This window comes from Mesocricetus auratus, unplaced genomic scaffold, assembly GCF_017639785.1.
Source record: "Mesocricetus auratus isolate SY011 unplaced genomic scaffold, BCM_Maur_2.0 Super-Scaffold_100007, whole genome shotgun sequence".
Taxonomy (NCBI): Eukaryota; Metazoa; Chordata; class Mammalia; order Rodentia; family Cricetidae; genus Mesocricetus; species Mesocricetus auratus.
In genome coordinates, this window is record NW_024429191.1 from 4,722,609 (window position 1) to 4,742,403 (window position 19,795).

The window sequence follows — 19,795 nt, forward strand, 5'->3', positions numbered from 1 at the left end:
TTCTACAGGTATTCTTTCCTGAGGCTTATGAGTAAGTGGCCCTGTCCCACATCATTTTTACAATTCTTAAGGATGTTATTTTTGACAAAGGAGATCACATCTGCTCCAAAAACTTACTTCCTATGAAGAATTGGCTTAACTGGATTCTGTTAAGTAATATCAAATTTCAAATGTCTACAGATCATTTCCAGTGGGGCAGAGACAAAGAAATGGCACACACTGCTCTTGTACCAGAGGGACTTACAAAAGGCTTTCCAAAATTGATGGCCAATTTAAGCATGAATTCTATGTTATTCTCCTTTATTTTCAAATACCCATAACCAGCCCCATTCCCTTTCAGAAAGATCCCCATAAAATGTCAGCAAAGTGCTTTTCTACAGAGCTCATTAAATATGTCTGTGTTGCCACCAGCCTTCTAAGCATTTACTTTTATTGGTTGATTATCAGTAAGATCAATAGAAAGTTGTGTCAAAGAGGCTCAAAGTGGGGGTATGGGGAGAAGGGGTCAGTGTGATGGCCAATAGAGCAGTGGTACTGGACTTCTCAAGGACCACAATAGTTTCCATCGCCCTATGCTGTGCATTTTATTGATATTTCTGTTCTGTTTACCCTGAAGGACAATTTAAGACAAATGTTCTATTTAGATGCATGTAAATAGGCCACATGTTGGATGCTCTATGAAGCCATTTGTCCCAAATGACCAGAGAGAGGCAAACAAGAATGAAAATTGTAGCTGAAAAGAGTGCTGTCTCTAAGCAAGCTCAACAAGAATCAAATTATCTGAGTGAGCAGTGCAGATGTGGAGCTACTTCTCATGCTAAGAAGGGAGGCTGGTACCATGGGGCACCTCCTTATGCTAACCATCAGATGTTTTCTACACTCCATAGAGACCCATGCATTTACATGTCATCTTACACCTCATTTTAAACAAACTGCTCTGTACCTTGGTTGTAGATGACAGTGTTTACTGGGGGAACTTCTGATATTTCTGGCAACCAAGTTACACTCAAGACCCATTCAATGATCATCTTTGTGGATGGAGCTCAAGCATTGGCTGCTTCTATTCTCCTGGTGATTTTCAAGTGCACTAGAGTTTGAGTGCTGCTTGTCTGGTTGAATGGTTTGTAGCTTGAATGATCCACAGACTCACAGGGAGAGCTCAAGGGAGTGCTACCAGCTGGATCGCCTCTGCTCTGAATTCTGGCTTAGGTGATTTGGGTCAGAGTCTGATGGATATTCTGAAGGTGATCATACTATGTTAATAGCCAACACTGAATTGGTAAATCTTTATTTCAATATGCTAAGAGCTATGCTTCTCGAGACTTCAGACTCTATCAAATATGGATTGAGCACTTACCTGCGATATGAGCCTGCTAATGCCTACATATTTATTTCATTTTTCTTATAATCCTTTTTATGGTTACCCTGATGAAAGATGAGTAAACTGATGTAGGCCATTTGGGACAAAACGCTAAGTGGTGAAAAGGGAAGATGAGAAAAGTTATCTGGAACCCAGCCCCTTCTCAGAGGTCTGAGATTCTGCTCAGGGGAAGTCATATGGGGGATGTTCTATGACTAGTAGTAGTGTGCCTCTATAGGGAAATTTCTTATTATGTTGCTTTAAATCTTTAGTTTCTTTGAGACAAAATGATAGATATTTGAATTCCTCTTTGAATATGATATAATTGAAACTTGAGAGAGATGATTATAAGTATATTCAACTTCCTATGATATAGAAATGACAACTTCATTTATTTATCCACAGACTTCCTTCCATTTTAAGATGGTTTCCATAGATCAACCATCCGGAGTCCATCTGACTCAGCTGGTGTCATATTTAAATTATTCTTGTGGCTTACCGTATATCATCTTTATTTCTCACTTCCCCCACCACCAGCTTAAATTTCATCTATTTGCAATTTTCTTCTAAAAATAGTTACCCACTGAATTCTAAGTGTCAAGTGGAAAGAGTGACCAGCTAGCATTTCTCAAGGGTATGTGAGAAGCCAGACAGAGGTTAGAGGGTAGGCTCTGGCATGAACAAGGGAGGCCCAACTATAACTGTCCTCTCTCAAACAGTGCCAGTGTTAAGTTTTATTGTTAAAGGGTCTATTGTCTCCTCACTCTTTGGCTTCTTAATTCTATATTGCTATTGTTAAAAACTCCAGATCTGTGTTCCTCACAGTGACTCTTTGTGAATTCAGTGTACATTTCAAACCTAACACAACACTTATGCATATCTAAAACCGTGCAAGATGCTGACTACAAAATGCCCTACAGCCTGTGAGTTGGTCTGTTGACCTGGAAGGTGACAGCAGGAGTCCCCCAGCATAATAATTGGATGAAGTCAATTTGATTCTACCTGTAGGTTCTGGGAACTCTGTTAGTTACATGGCCCAGAGGATCCCAAACTTGATGACCAGTAGGGATTTGTGTGTGAGTGTGTGTGTGTGTGTGTGTGTGTGTGTGTGTGTGTGTGTGTGGTCACACATATCACAATACATATGTGGAGGTGAGAGAAAAAGTTAGTGGAGTTGGTTCTCTTCTACCATGTGGGTCCTTGGGGTCAGGTCATTAGGCTTGATGGCAGACACCCTTACCCACTGATCCATCTTGCTACTTCCATTGGTTTTTCAGATGGTCCTTGAGGACACAGGGGATGGGGCACGTTCTTAAGGACTTTGTATCATTGTGGAATCCCTGTCCTGGATGTGTCTGCCTTCAACCTCATACTCTTAGGCATATTTCAGTTTTGTTACTTAAAAGAGGAGAGTGACATGGCAGCTTTTTAACCAGTGTTCAGTCTCTCTTCCCATGTCCACTTCCAATAGACCATTATGGAACGTATACATCCCAGTGAGGTACATATATTTTCCTTCCCTGTGGTTATTTGTATTGGGTTTCATGTATGTTATATCATAGAAACATAAGATATGTCATATACAGATAAACCAATAAATAACCAAATGAAGTAGAAAAGCTCTCAGAGGGAACTATCTTGACCCCATATTGAAAAGATGAATATATGAAGGCACACTTAGTCCCCTCATGTAGGCATAATTCCATTGCTTATGTTGCATTAAAACAGACTTTAATTAAGACACTTTCCAGTTTCTCCTAAATGTGACTGACTAGATAACCTTGGACTTTGGAAAGTCATTTATAAGGGCTTTTCTCCAACCTGGAGACCATGTACACCTTCCCCTGTCATCTCAGTCTCTCTGACATCTACCGTATCAGCCTCTTCTCACTATATTCCCACTAAGATGAAACAAAGCTAGCAGTGAATCTAGAAGGCAGGGCTGTCAGTACAAGCTGTGTCTCATTAAAAAAGTTATTTCAAGTTCAGGGCTCCAGTCTTCTCACTGGGAAATCAAGATAGAAATTAAAATATATGTTCCTCATAGACTCTGTGCAGATTTAATAAAAAATGAAACACTGTGGAAGCTAGTGTCATCGCCTGCTCCACTCAAAAGAAGGGCAGTGGTCAGTGATTTGGGGGCTCAATTTGTTCAGGAAGGGGTTAAGTTTCTCATTTAGGAAGCTGGTACATCTCTGGTAACTCCATCCCTTTTGAAGGTGAGTGAGAAGAGGACCCATATACAAGCAGAAGCAAGAGTGTGTGGAAAAAGTGCTTGAACTCACTAAACATGCATGGAACTCACACACTGCTGCTAATGTTGATGATGGTGATGAGGATGGTGATGATGATGATGATGGTGATAACGACAATGATGATGACACAGTGAGTGCTGATCTTAGGCTATAGCTGAAGAGCTTCCATTCAAAACCAATGGACATTTTCTCAGGAAGCCAAAGAGTTAGTGACCACTCAACTCTCTCACTTTATAGATGAGGCAAGCAAAAGACTGGTAATTTCTATAACTTGCCCATATCTCTCATGAATTAATCAATTGTCCTAAGATTAAATTCCATCTTTAACTTAAATTTGTGATTATCTTCTGTATATCAGTAGCAACGATTTATTAGCACAAGTATACAATAAAGAACACAGACAATACATAAAAGATCCTGCTTCAAAACATAACTCAGCAACATACTCTCATGGGCTACTAAGCAACATGTAGAACCTCAGCATGCTACTGTTCTGGGGAGTCTTAAAGATGTTCAGGCAGCAAAACAACTCAGAATTCAAATGGAGTTAACTTATTGCTATATCCTCCATCTAGCCAGTGCTTACAGTGAATCATCTCTACTCTAAGATAGTCATCAATCAGAGACTAAGTAACTAATAACATTATTGATTTATTGCATTCACCTCACTCTCAGCCTAATGGGTATGATCTGTCTTCTGAGTAGATGAGAAGACTAAGGCTCAATGACATTAAAAGAAACCAGATGTAGTTACTGCAGGGTTTGTTTTGTACAGATGCCAGCCCATTATGCAGCCAATCACAAGATCTTAACACAAAACCACTCTCTCTTCATATGACCTTGAGGGTTGAGAAAATAATAATTATGGCCAGAGGCCAGTTGAAGCTGATGATCACAAGAGAATAGATTTTGAGATGCTGAACATTGACGAGGTCACTGAAAAAGGGAGAGTGAAGATGAGACAGCAGCAGGTAGGTGGGACCATGGGTAAAGGTTATCAGAGATGTGACATCCTTCTCCTATCTCTGCCTAAAGCATTTCAAGGCAAATTATGAAGATAGCTAAGGAGAAATAATACTTGGGTTTAATTGCTTGAACTCCTTGGAATCTATTCATCTGTCTAAACATTATGCATTACTGTATAGCAAAACTAAGTCTGGATGGAAGGCCAGAAAGCTAGCTAATTAAGAGTCTCTTCAGTTCTCACCCACCAGCATCCCATCCGCCTGACAGTAAGAAGGTCTCCCTCTAACTGTTTTGTATGTTAATTAAGTATGAAATGCACTACAGTTTTGAAGAACATTGAATTCCAGAAGAATCAATCACTGTGTTTTACACTGAGGAGAAAAATCATCAAAAAATCATCATTTCTGTCAGAAGACTTTTTTTTTGCATGAAATTGCTACATACAGATATAGCAATAACTTGACACCACATGCCCACAGCAGGCAGTTCTTGGAGTCAGCCTGTGCTCTTAGGCGCAGGGTCCTAACTTTCGTTGGTACCCTTAGAAAGAGTAGGAGATATTTCAATGGAAAAAAATTCCACCTCATTTATCATATGAGCTAAGATCAACATAGAGAACAGAAAGGAAAAGCTGTCCCCTATAAAAAATAACATGTAAAGGGAACATATAGCAAAGTAGCTGAGTGTTTTCAATTGATAATTTTAAACTTGTGTACATATGTGTGTGGTATACGTGTGTAAGCACATATGTGTGAGCACCAGTGCACTAATGTATAGGGGCCACAGGTGGATGGCAGAACAATCTTTAGTTGCTCTCCATCTCATTGCCGAGTCAGGGTCTCCCCCTGAACCTTGGCATTTGAGCAAGGATGACTGCCAAGAGAGCTCTACAGATTTGACTGTTTCCCAACATTGGGATCACAGGTACAAGCCATCATGATTTGTTTTCACGTGGTTGCTGGGAATCTGAATTTGGGTCCTCATGATTGTGGAATAAGAACTTTCCCCTGTTTGAGGGGGAGGCATCTATAAGTATTTGATGTGCCTTGGATGTGTATCCTTCTACTCTGCTGGGTGACTGTCATTACTAAGTTTACTCTTCATTGGTAGTGGAAAGGGCTCAGCCAGTGGCTGTGGAGTGTATTCTCACCATGGGTTCCTGACCTATCTCCAGGAAGTCAACATTTTCTATGCATTCACAGTGGAAGGGCCGTGAAGGTACCATTTAAAAGACGGATTTTGTTTGCTTTTTTGTGGCCTATCAAGCCAATGATCTGCAACCCGAAAAGCATGTAATCAGGCCATGACATGACCAAAGGAGCTGTTACACCTTGTCTTGTCACCTGCAGAAGTGATTTCCCATGTGGCTGTGACGGCCATGGTTTGCTGGGTTTGGAATGCTCTTAATCTCTCCCTGGTCCCTTGTTGGTCCAGTCTGGATTATTTCAGGCCTATTTTTTAACTGATTCAATTACATATTCATCCAACAGTGTATAACACCAGAGAAGCCATGATAGGTTATAGATAGAAGATAATTAGATCTTAAGGCAAAACTTGGGCACATATAAGGCTTGAGGGAATGCATGTGTGTCTGCATGTACATGTGTGTGTACCTGTCTGATTATGTGTGAGTGTGTATTTAAATATATGTGAATGTATATGTATGAATGGTGTCTAAGTTAAAAATAAGAGCATCAGTATTGCTCCTTGATGTTCAGTTTGGCATCCAAAGACCCAAATTTCAAGTGGTTTCTGCTCCTTTATTTAGGATTTCAGAATCATCTTAGTTGTTCTCAAATTAAATCAATAATAACTTAAAGGGTATTTTGGGAGTTAGCATAGTTGTAACTTGTTTGGAGAATGTAAAATCAGAACAATTTTAAAGAATCAGTAATGTGGGCATATGGTTTATTAAAGAATTGGCTTTTGCTGGTAATTCAGTCTCATATCATAGCTCTCTCAGTAATGCATTTCTTTTAAGTATCTAATAACTTTCTAGAACGATTAACTTCTCTTACTCTTCTTGAAGGGGCCACTCAGAAACGCGACCGAATCTGTTAAGGAAATGAACTTTAAAGAAAAAAGAAAAACAAAGACACATAAAAGTAAGATGATGCATATCATGTGAATATCTGGGTTGCATATGTGCTTGTGTGAGTGTGTGAGCATGCACATATAAGGATGTTTTCAATACAGAGGTTTAATAAAATCCTGACTATACTTTCAGCAGTGGCACTGGGATACAAATGGATATAAATAAAGTCACTGGTGACTCATTCCTGCTACATTCCTTTTATAAGGTGACAGAGCATCTTTTGTTTGATAAAATAAAAGCCTAGAATTGCTCATCACGGTGACAGAAATGACTAAAGAACTAAAACAAAGAGCAATGTCAGGAAGTGGCTATCACAGGCTCCTGAGGACAGGGTCCTTCTCATTGCTGCTTCATGCTTGACAGCAGAGAACTACCTCAGTGGCTTTATCTCATTGGACCATGCCACATGATACTCTTGTGTCTGTCCTGAGCTCTCATGAGCTCTCTCTCCCCTTAGGCCTCTATTGGAGTCTCATTCTTGCTTGGCATGACCAAGTTTTGTCATACCGTCTCTAGACTTTCTCCAGAGTTTGTTTCTCAAAAAAATGAATATGTAAACAGGAAGCCCCCACCTTATCAAGGTTTATTTTCCCGAGGCAGTATACAGAAAGGGAAATTGGCTATAAATTAACAAAGGAATTAACAAAGGTATAATTTCCTATTGTGGCCTATTCCTAGGGGAGGAGCATTTTAGCTGCATGGTAGAATGAAGAATAGGCAGAACTCACTAGTCCTCAAATAGGAAGTCGATAGCCATATTCCACTTTCTCAGTTATCTGGGCCCAGGAAGGTGATACATTGCCCTGACCAGAAGGACACAATGGTGATCGCTCCCAACAGTACATCTGTGACTGTGCTACCTACTCTTATACATGTCCCTAAGAACAGGAATAAAGCTTGCTTCTGTTAGTATGGAATAGTTGAAATTCTTATCACACCTGGTTTGAAAAGGAAGAATTGGGAAACCAGGAAATGCCCCGACCTCTCCTCATTAAACATTCTACACTGTCTATACATTAAACTCTCTTTATATGTTAATGCATGACTAGGAAAAAAATGTGTAATATCAAGTTCAGATGATACAACTATTTTTATGAAATAACCTTTCTATAACGAAAATAAAGTCCTTAAATGTAAATGGTGAGCTTTTTATTACTCCCTAAATTCTCTCTCTCTCTCTCTCTCTCTCTCTCTGTCTCTCTCTCTGTCTGTCTCTCTGTCTCTCTCTCTGTGTGTACATATACATACATATACATATCTAAAGATGCTAAGTAAAATGGTTTATCATTTTAAATGAAGCTATTTGCCCATTATTCCAGTAGAAATTCGGTAAACTTAAATCTGAACATAGAAATTAACACCTAAGATAGACTGAGGGGCTTTGCTACACAAGCAGATCCCTCAGCTGCTTCAGTCTTCAGACTAAGGCTTTCTGAAGAATTTAGTTCTGTTCTCTGTAGATTCGCTTATGATGAAATAGAAGGGAGAAACGATGCTATTTTGCTCTTGACATTTTCCTTTTCATTTCTTGCTCCCTCCTTCTGTCTGCTTGTCCTGCTTCTCATTCCTTCCTTTCTGCTTTCTTTTCCTTCCTTTATCCACCCACCCACAGAGCTAAGAATCATCTAACTCTCTTCACATTCATTCATCTATCTACCCATCTCCTTATCTACATATGTTTGCATTTCTGTTGTCTATATAATAAAGACATGACTACTTATGCCTACTAATTTTTAAGAAAGTTACTAATCTGTCACTTTCTGAAATGAATCATCTAATCTTCAGTGTGTGAGTACCTGGTCTGAAAGGTGTTTAAACTCTAAATGTCCTGGCTTTCTTGTTCTGAAATTAATCTCCAAAACTCTTAGAAGTTTCCTATAAGTATGCAAGATGACAAGGTTTTGTTTGGGTTTATATTAGGTTGAGCTATATGGAACTGCCAATATTGTACTTTCTTTTCTTGTCATATAAAAACAATGAAACTTTAAGGTGTCAGAAAATGAAGAAGAGTAACTGAAAGCAGAGCCTGTTGCTCACAGCCTCCTCATTTAGTCTAAGGATGCCTATGTGCCTGGTGCTGCACTCTTATGCCAACACAACTCCAGCATTTGTAGATCTTTACAGCGAATAAATGTTTATAGTTTTGTCTGACTTTCAATGAGCATCTCTCTCCCTTTTTTGGGGGGGGTTTACGAGACAGGGTTTCTCTGTATTGTTTTGGAGGCTGTCGGTCCAGCCCGGCCTCAAACTCACAGAGATCCGCCTGCCTCTGCCTCTGGAGTGCTGGGATTAAAGGTGTGTGCCACCACTGCCCGGCTCAGTGAGCATCTCTTATCCAGAAGATATCTTTACATAATTGTGAATATTCTATTCTATATTCTAGAACATATATTTCTTGGTTACTTAAAATGCATTTTTATATTTTAACAGCTCAAAACCCCTCATTATAATAAAATATAAGAAATAGATTTACGATTAAAATTATTTGATAAAAATCATTTTAATATAAACATATTTCCTAAAAGTGTCTACTTTTGAACACTAAATTTCCAATGAACACATCCCTCTAATCTAAACAGAACTTGCTAGAAATTATTTTTCTTCCTAAGTGATGATCGTTATGCCTAAATTTTCAGTTTTATGTACTACCTTACTTTTCAAAAAGCACTATATTTGTTTGAAAGGATAATCATGTTTTAATAGATAGAAGACATGGTCGCTGTTAAAACCATATTATTGTTAAACTGGACAGTAAGACATTCTGTTCTTGGTGTTTTTCAAACCTGTGTAGGTCTACTTACTTTCTTCCCTAACATGGAGGGACACTTTCATGCACCAATCCTTAGGGAATGTTAGAGTATCAGCAAGCAGAACAAGCATGGCTGGAGTTTCTTTCTAGCCAGAGTATTTCATCAATGCTATATACACATCACATATATTCCCACACTATGAGTGCCATAATTCATTGAACGGGGGACCTTCTCCACTTCCCACCTCCCAGTTGGATAGCTGAAAGATGCAACAAAGACCAAGCCATAAAACACAAGGAACCAAGAGCCAATCAATGAAGAGAGACCTGTACCCCAGGCTTATTCCAAGCAAGCCATTCATGTAGCTAATGTGATGGTCCTGTCCAACCCAACATGTACCACAGACACATCAGCAACACCGAGTAGCATGCAATGACCAGATGACCACAGGCCCCACCGCCATGCTCTGAATGGCTCAAACTCAGAAAACAATCTCCTTGAGAGTCTGGACAGCTGGCTTCCATTACACCAAAGCAAGATTAACAAAATAAAGGTCTGATCAGGTCAAGTGTTTACCAAATGTTTATGAAATGCCGAGGAAAGCTGTTCACCTATTCCCACTCAATCCGTCAACAAAACTGTGATGTTACCTAGTTCCATTCAATCTTTGGGGTTTGGGAAAAACTTGGCCCATAGCAGATGGTCTTTATCCAGGAGGTCAACACCCAGAGACTCTTGGGCTGCTCTGAGATTGTCAGCATATGATCATTTAAGCAGGAAGATGATGGTCAGGGAACTGCAAGGTACCCATTAAAGACCTTTTGGGCAGCACTGAGGTTACAGCAGTTCAATCTTTTTCAAAGGGTTCCTGAATCTTTAATTTTATAAGGGTGTAATTTGTACTGAGTAAAGGTTGAATTCTATGAACCAGAGGGTAGGGGGGAAGCACAGCAGGCTTAGTTTCATTTAGAGAAAGCTGAAGAGTGAATCACAGGGAAGGTTTGCTACTGAGTTTCTTTTAATCTAATTGTCAACCAGTGACCATTTCTCAAACATTCCCAACTCCACTGATTTCCCTTCTAAGTTTGAAAGGGCTTCTTTTGGTTTGGAAGTGTATTTCTTTGTCATCCTGTCTGTCTTTCAGAGAAGAGGAAGTTAGACTTTATTATTATTGATGCTGTGGCATGATAGTATAAAAAATAATTTATCATACCATTGCCCTGATAGATTCTGCATCTATAGTAGAAATTCAAAAGCTATTCTGATAATTTCCCATCTCACCCTGATTATGTTTTAATAAAGTTGTTTCCTTGTCTATATTGATTAAAAATAAAAGGTACTAAAAAGGTAATGATAAATCAAACCAGAAATTCCATTTTAGAGATTGTTTCTGGAAATTCACCTATTACTGAATTTACCTCAATGAAAAATTCCATAGGTGACAAGTATGCTGATTACAATAAAGTTAAATAGGGCCAGTAATCAATTTCCACAGTAACCAAGAGGACCTAATGTGAAAATATCTCTAATAAACAGCAAGAGGCCAATTACATGGAAAAGAATATAGTTAGTGGATTCCTTCAGCTACAACTGCTACACTAAACTGGGAATTGCAGTTATTAAAGATTTATCAATACACGAATGAGGGCATTTTTTTTCAGTAGAATGTATCACCAATGAGAGCTTTTAATAAAATTAAAATTGCAGGTTTTATACAGATATTTACATATATGATGTTCCACAACACAGAGAATTTTAACAGTTTCAGATGGATGCAAGTAGAGATGGTGGGCTTCCTCAGTAACTCTAAGAATAGTTATTAGACATTGTTTGTTTTGATCAAGTGTCTAAATTAGTCTTATTGAAGAAGGCGATTTAAAGTCTATCTTTAATTAACCTTTCTTCAACTTGGGGCTAGATGCACTTATTCTGAAGAGAAGCAAGATAAACACTCAAAGAAATAAATCTGTTTAAGATTCTTATAATTATACATCAGGCAAAAGTTACCATGATTATAATTACATATAAAGTGGGCGTTTGAGAATTTAGCATCTAGAGATATTTTCATAAAAATAATTAAGGGCTGTAGCTGAGCCACATTACAATTGAGACTGTGTGGATCTTCAGTGATGGAATTTAATAACATTTAAGCCTTTTCATTTGTAGAATGATCTCAAGTATTTCAAGATTGTCATCATCTTTATTAGCCTTATTGACCCTCTCAATTTTCCTAATCCAGTGTCAGAGACTACTGAAGATAATAATTTACATGAAGCATCTTGCATCTTGGCAACTGATGATTGGGTAAATGGATAATTCATGTATTTACAAGTAAGTCTGGCCAGTGGCTTGGATTTCTTTGAAGATTCCCTACAATTTAGAAAACGTGATAAGAGTGCTCATGAGAAAACAGTAATAATTCCTGCATGTGGCCAGAGAGCAAATCTCAGCTCTGGTTGCCAAAGAGTTATTTATGACAAGTTTGTGCATGGAGCTAAGTACAGCATTTTAAATTCAGGGATTTCTTTTGCTTTATTTAAACTGCAGAAGAAGTCTGCAGTTGCTGCGAGCTAACTGTCCTCTGACAGTTCTCTTTCATGAGCCACGCCCCTTGCCTGCTTGCTTACCTGTCTGACCCAGCATGCCTCAGCCACACATGCAAATTGTTACCATTATCATTTTATTCATGAAACAGATCCTTAAATTAAAACAGTCATCACGAAAGAAAGCACCCTCCGGGACATCCATGCATGCAGAGCACCCGAACATTCACATTGATGTCCTCAGAGAACAGAGCCAGGAAATTGCATTCAATATGGAAACACACGCATTTTTGTTTGTTGGCTGGTTTGCTGCCTACCCCCCACAACAAGGCACCTCTATAGAAATAGCTAAATCTGTTTTAGAAACCATCACATTGCCAAAGCCTGGGGACCAAGGCAGTCACAAACATCCATTCGGAATTCTGTGTCTCTCAAATACATTTCTGTACCTCCAGCTGCCAGTCTTCTTGTGAGGTGTGCAGTGCAAATGAAAGTTGGCTGATGTTTGTAAGTTTGGGCACTGGGCATTGCCAGGATCAATGAATCTCTTTATTACTTTCTCATTTTCTTCCCACGAATTAGATGAAACTATGTTCTGACACAGAAGGCCATGAGAAGGTTGAACAACTGTGTGTGTATGTATGTGTGTATGTTTGCATGTACAAGATACATGGTTATAGGAATAAAGAGGTCTGAAAAACAGCTATCCAGGGACACAGCATATTTTCTTTGCATTACTTCAGACAGGGTGAAGAATTCACAAAAGAACAAGGCTTAAACATCCATCTTCTCTCCATGTAGCCTGTGCATAAGTTCACCATGGGACCTAACTTTTAGGGGCTTCCTCTTCAGTAGTCATGCATGTTTCAAGCAAGAACAAATAAGAATTTCCTGCCCCACAAGCTACTTTCAAGTCATCAAAAGAAGGAAGAGCCTTACCTGTCACTGTAGGCAGCGGCAGTGGCAGGGGTGGGCTGGGCGTAGCGGTATGCAGCATAACCACCCTAAAACACAAGGAGAAATGAGGCTTAGGGATACAGAGCCCAGTTCAGCAATACCCAGCGGTGAGAAGCCCGCACCAGAAAAGCAGGTACCCAAGTCCTCCCATCCAAGGCTGAGGTTAATGAGAGCTTAGCATCAGAGCAGAAGTAGAGAACTGGAGAGAGGAAGTTGAACACCCATCCTGGCTGTGTGTTAAAGGTTAGAAGCCCTAAGCACATCCTCAAAGGCAGAACCCAGAGGCCCTTTGAAGGAAACACACGTAAGTGTTAATGGTGATGGTTTGGGAGTGAGAATTAAATATTCTTCCTACTTGGCTGAACTTTCCAGGTTCCCAGAAATGACCATGTTTTATCATAACTTACCAAATATTAACTTAAATTTTATTAAATTATCTTTTTTTCTTTGTAAAAGTAGATACTCTCCTGCCTCATATTGATTTGAGAAATGAGATCAGTAAATTACTTATTAAGTGTGTGTGTGTGTGTGTGTAAGTTAATCATTGATGGTTTTGTAGAAGGTTTTATTAATGTTCCAAAATTATTACAAAAGTGAACAACTGCCAAAAATTCTGTCTCCTCAGCTGAAAATACCACACTGCTACTTGTCACACAAATTCAGACAGAGAAATTGCTACAGAGGAGGGAAGATATGATAAAGTCTTCCAATTTGTAAATAAAATCATTAAGAGAAAAGAATCTGAAAAGGAAAATAATTAACATTTAGTTCTGTGTACCAGTAATTGCCATTGTTCAATTAAGCAAAGAGGGAGAGTAAATGTGCACATTGAGAAGGAATTGTGTGCAGTGGAGCATTGATTATCAAGCTGAGAAAATAAGGGCATCTTGCTCAACAGACCAGGGCAATATGTCAGCCACCATGGAAGGATCTCAGCATGATTAACAAAGTGGATCCAGTGTCCAGAGGTAACAAGGGGCTTACTCGGGCTCTAATGAGAATGCACAGCACTACAATCCTTCAAGGGCTAGGGTCTCACCTTTACAATGAGGGGCTAACTCGGGATAGAGTGGCATGTCAGAGGGCTGACAACAGCAAAATGCCCAACGACAGGAGGGCAAAGTTGACAAGTGTCAAACATGTGGCCTTATACACAGGGATAAAGCAAGGCCACAAAAGTAACTTCAAACATGCAGGTAATAGCTCTCGACAGCTTCTTCCAATGTATCTGACTGAAATCCTCTATCATTTATGTCATAGCTCAAAAGAGAGCCAGTTTTTCTTTGAGGAAATTTGTTTTTTGGATCAGCCTTGGTAAAGACACACCTAAGATATCTTGGTGGATAATCACCAATAGTACAGAGCCAGGAGTTTCTGTGACAGCTTTTCTTAAGGAAAAAAAAATGTGCAATTTAAAACAAAAAAGGTCTTAGGCAGACACCACCTGGTGTTCCAAACACAGTGCTCTCTAATGAGGAATGGGGGAACTCATTATATGTGCTGAAGAGTCATAAAAACAAAGCAGGTGTCAGACCAGCACTGAACTCCAGAGGAGGAATGCTGGGCCAGGAAGAAACCAGGTCACCGGTTTTCTCGAGTTGTTCTTTTAATCTGCCTGACTGTTTGTCTTGGCTTTCATGATATATCAGAATGATGTAAGTATGCAAGCATGTGCATTAAATTTAATGATATAGGGAGGGTTAGAATTGGTCAGCCAATGACTATGAGGCATTAGCAGCAATTTGGATGAAGTGTGTGTGTGTGTGTGTGTGTGTGTGTGTGTGTGTGTGCGTATGCGTGTCTGTCGGTCCATCTGTCTGTCTGTCCAGAGCTACAAAGCTATTTGCATAGGTATATCAGCTTCCACATAAATTCTAAGTGGTGATGGAATCTATTCTCAGCAATGCCTTCTTTGCAAGCCCTTGTGGCTTGGATGCTGTAATTTTCTCTGGAAGTTTACAGAAGGGTTTGTCATGAGAGCAAGTAGGAATTCAACAAATGTGAAGCCTGGTTACAGTGCACATGGAAGTAGATAATATGAGCTTCACTGCCTACATGGTTGGTATTTATCATGGGAATGTAAATGCGGCTATGCATACCTGCACTGCCCTTTTAAAAAAACATTTTTACTTTTTCTTTTTAATTTATTTTTGAGACTATAATTGAATTACAATATTTCCACATTCCCTTTCCTCTCTCCTAAATAAGGTGAACTATGAGAGTTTGGAAATGATCTCTTGTATATTTGCAGATGACTTCACCACTGAGAGGAAATAAGTTTCTATGCCAAATAGTCACAAGTGGTTAGTACCCTGAGGTCTGGTCTGTTATTTAGGAATTTTGCTTTTAAATATTCTCTCTCTCTCTCCTCTCTCCTCTCTCCCCCTCCTCTCCTCTCCTCTCCTCTCCCCCCTCTCTCTCTCTCTCTGTTTTTGAGGCAAGATCAAATGTAGCACAAGCTAGTCTCAAACTTGCTATGCAGTTAAGAGTTATCTTGAATTTCTAATAATCCTGCCTCATCCCCTGAAGTGCTGGAATCACAGCTGTGTTCCACCATGCCTGGTTCAAGAGGACATGAATATCTTCAGGGCTTCATGCATGCTGGGTAAGCTCCAGCTATGTTTATGTTTGAATTTTTATTTATGTGTATTTGTTTGAATGTATGTCACATGTGTGCATGTGCCTTGATAGACCAGAAGAGGACATCAGATCCCCTGGGTGTTTAGTCACAGGTGTTTGGAGCCATTCAAGGTTAGGGCTGAGAACTGAGCACTGGTCCTCTGAGGAGCAGCAAACACATCTCTCCACCTTCCACCAAGGATTCTTCAGACTCAATAGCCTCATCTTCTGGTATGTTTAGAGTAAGAGAGGTAGCTTTGACCTTGGTAAATAAATCACGTGGTGGTAACAGCAATGTTCTGCCTGTGTCTTGTCCAGGATAGTGGCCAACAGTTCAACAGTCTTAGGTGTTTATCTATCCATTGAATGCAGGGACTATAATTAATTAATTTACTTATGTTCTGATAACTTTTGCTTTTACCTTGTCATTTATTTTGTTGTACTAGGATCTTTTATATGATGATGCAATGTTAAGCTCATTTCCAAGCCCACCCTCCTCTCTTTAAACTTTATTTTTTTACTTTGAGATATTATCTTGTAAGAACAAAGTTGGCCTTGGGCTGATCCTATAGCCAAGCAAGTTTTGAACTTGTAAGTGTCCTATCTCCAGCTCCCAAAAGCCGGGATTACAGTTATACTAGATTGGCTATTGTTAAACGAATTATTGTATGTTGCATGTGTGCTTATATGTGTGCAGCTGAGTGTGTACACATGAGTTCATGTGTTTGGAGGCCAGAGGACAACCTCTTTCAGGAACCTTCTATTTTTCTTTCTTTTTTTCTGAGACAGGGTCTCTCATTAATCTTGAACTTGCCAAGCATGCCCTACAGATCCTTTTGTCTGCCTTTCTAGCTCTGAGATTAGAAAGAGATGCCTCCATGGTTGGATTTAAAAAACAAACAAACAAACAAACAAACGGAAACACAAAACCCCTCAGTTCTGAAGATGCATCTCAGGTCTCCTGCTTGCAAAGCAAGCACTTTACCAAAGGAGAACCCCCTCAACTCCTAGTTAATTTTATTTCAATGTAAGCATCTGTGGACTGTAGTATTGCTCCCTGCAATATAAGATAATGGCGGGAAAAGGATTTGGTAGTTTGATCATGCTGCCTCTCTGCACTGTGTGTTGTCTTTCCTAGTTCTCTCCTGCGTGAGAGCCATGTTGTAACAATAGCGGAGCTGTGTGTTAACTCAGAGTGTGTGCACACACTGTAAAATGGCCCACAGATACAAATTACTTTAATTTTCTTGGCAAAAAGAGTGACTCAGATGATCTGTATTGCTCTGTCCTCTGCAGCCTGTTGAGCATAGCCAGAACTTGTGTGTAGTTCTGTGCTGATATCTGAAGAATAAGATTTGCCTTCTGTTTGAGGACTACAGCCCCCAGGTCTTGTTGGACCTGGTAACTGTAAACCTAGTCAACAAATAACATCACTGACAAGATATGTCCTTTTCCAAACCAAAGAAGAAAAAAAGCAGAGAAGTTTCATCTATCCTACTCACAAAAATATTCATGTGTGTATGCGTTCCTATGTATGTTTGTGCACATGTTCAAGTGTGTCTTGTGTGTGTGTGTTTCTGGAGGTTGAACCAAGGGCTTTATGCACATTAGGCAAGTACTCTATTATTGCCCTACAACCAAAGTCTTCCTTTGACTTTTTGTTTTGACACAGGATTCCATTAACTACTCCTGCCTAGTCTTGACTGACTCTGCAAGCAGCCTTGAACTTGCAATCCTGCTGCCTGTGCTTTTCAAGTACTGAGATGGCAAACCTGTGTCATGGAGCCATTGTTGCTACTACCTTTCAGATGCAAGGCAGTTTTAATATTACCTGTAGACCACATGTTAAGACTGTTGGCCAGTGGTGAATATGTTGGTTTTGGTTTTTTTCATTTTTTACTTTCTACAACTTTATTCATATAGTGTTTTTTGACAATGAGAAATAGGGTAAGCAACTGGAAAGAAAACTTTCTGACTACCTATAGTAAAAGCAGAGTTATAGGAGATGCTAGCTAAGTAGCCCCTCAAGGCTGGAGGTGTAAGAGAATTTTGATTTAAATATTATAGTGTTTTCTAAGAACCAACCAAAGATTATGGAGAAATTGATTCTAATAAACCCTCTAATCACCCTGTCTCATGGATTATGTGTGTATGTGTGTGTACATGTGCCATGGCATGATGTAGATGTCACTTTGGGTGTTGGCCCCTGCCTTCCACCTTGTTGCTTCTTCCATGTCTACTTGAATAGCCGACCTGTGGGCTTCTTGGAATGCCCTCCCCACGCTTTCTCCTCACATCTCTCTGCAGCAGTGATGGATGACAGGTAAGTGGTACTATATCTGGGTTTATTTGGTCTCTGGGGGATTCAAAACTTTGTTCCCCATATTTGCACAGCAAGTGCTTTACCTACTGAAATATATCCATAATCCAAAAAGTCTTACTTTCTGATTTATGAATTGTTATAATTATTATTATGCGCATGTATGTACATGTAGTGAGTGTCTGTGTACATGTGTGTGGTGTGTGCACACATGCCACAGAATTCATGTAGAGGTCAGAGGACAACTTTCATGAGTCAGTGGTCTCTCTGTAACTTTGTTTCTGTGGATCAAACTCAGAGGCTGTCGGGCCTTAGCAGTTAACACTTCTGTCTATTGTGACATCTTCCTGACCCTTTTTGTTTTTTCTTGTTTAATTTTTATAATTCAATGAATTAAAAGCCACATTAGACCTCTCATGTGGCATATTCATGATTGAGCAAAGTATACAGATATAGTGCTGATATCTCGAAGGAAGTCCAACCCCACTGTGGACCTGACAGAAGATTCACAAGACAGATGTGTATTGAACTGGAAAATTCAGTTAAGGTACCCTCTCTGTTAGAGAACATTTGCCCTCCCAGGAATCATCTTGTTAGTGAGGATTTCAGAGCAAACCCACAACCACGTGATGAGTGTTTTGCCGTCACTCAGGAAGTCATACCTGTAGCAATTTATTGCCATACACTGGCTCTTGATACACTACTCTATAAGGAAACAGAGATGTAATGTTTTCAATGCAAAAATGAAATAAATAAAAGAAAGTGCACAAATCAGACAGCAACCCTGGAGCAATTCATTTACAAGTTTGCTTCTCTCAGTTCAGTGTTGAAAGCAACCTGCCAAACCAAAAGCGGGGATAGGCATAACTCAGTTCTGAACTTGGAAATCCCCATGCTGACAGTTATAAGGGAGGTGAACATGGAGCTCAAACCATGTGGTATGCATTTAGGATATACCCATGTTTGCTTCTATGAAACTAAAAGGATAATTTCATGGCTTCTCACCTTTTAACGTGCATCCCAACAGTTTCAGTATGATGATTCTCTCTTTATCTCATGGTTGGAATTTTCTGGCTTACCTGAGGATTCAATTTTGTCATTAAGACTTAAGGGGCTAGGATAAATGAACAGGGCTAACCTGAACTGAAACAGCAACTTTGACCATTTCTGCTCACACAGCAAAATGACTTTTCAGGACTGCATTGATCACACTGAGGGCTTCAGTCACATTTAGACACCCTTACCAAGTGAGTCTGTGGGTGCACTTAAGATAGTTATGGTATGATGCACACATCTTTAACATGCTTAATTCTGATCACATCTCAGTAGAGTCCTACACAGACTGAGAACAGCTGTAAAATTAGAGAGTTGCCACAGGGCTATTTCATGTGATTCACTGGAGGTAGAAGGGAAATTGAGTTGGAAGAGAAACTATTTGGCTTCCATGGCAGATAGCAAAATGGTTGACTACTTGAAGACATTTAGGAACTTGCCTTATGGATCTATGTATACATTTTTTAAGTCACCTGGCTTTCCATGCTTTTGATTACATTTAACTTTTCTGAAATTTAAGATCATGGAGGTATTCCTATCCAAATTTATTTTAATTGCCTCTTCTCTTGCCCATTTCTCCCTCTCTCGTCTCTCTTTTTTCTCCTTCTCCTTCTTACCTTTCTCCCTAGTTTTCATTGTTCATTTGAATGTTTCATGTACAGATATTATTGTCCAGTGGTCTACTCAACCCTTTAGATACCCTTTTTTTCTTTCCTTTCTTCCTATGTGTATGAGGGATGAGTGGGTGTGTCTTCATCCATGAGGCCAGAATTTTCATCACTTGAGTTATTATTTGGGTCCAGGGTCTAGATTCTGATCCTCATGATTGAACAGCTATTAACCGTAAAGCCACTTCCTTGGTCTGCCCCATAATCTC

The 19,795-nt window shown here is 39.5% G+C and overlaps 1 protein-coding gene across 9 annotated transcripts in view; it reads right to left on the reverse strand.

The window, feature by feature from the left end:
• Nucleotides 1–19,795, reverse strand: part of Rbfox1 (RNA binding fox-1 homolog 1) — a 2,068,553-nt gene that overhangs the window by 22,008 nt on the left and 2,026,750 nt on the right. For 5 of the 9 annotated variants that reach the window (XM_040747948.1, XM_040747949.1, XM_040747950.1 and 2 more), the window contains 2 exons: nucleotides 18,528–18,570; nucleotides 12,909–12,973 (listed from right to left, as the gene is read on the reverse strand). In XM_040747948.1, the coding sequence (XP_040603882.1) occupies nucleotides 12,909–12,973; nucleotides 18,528–18,570 (108 nt within the window). The remainder of the gene's footprint in view (nucleotides 1–12,908; nucleotides 12,974–18,527; nucleotides 18,571–19,795) is intronic. The other 4 variants (XM_040747953.1, XM_040747951.1, XM_040747957.1 and 1 more) reach the window with 1 other exon arrangement.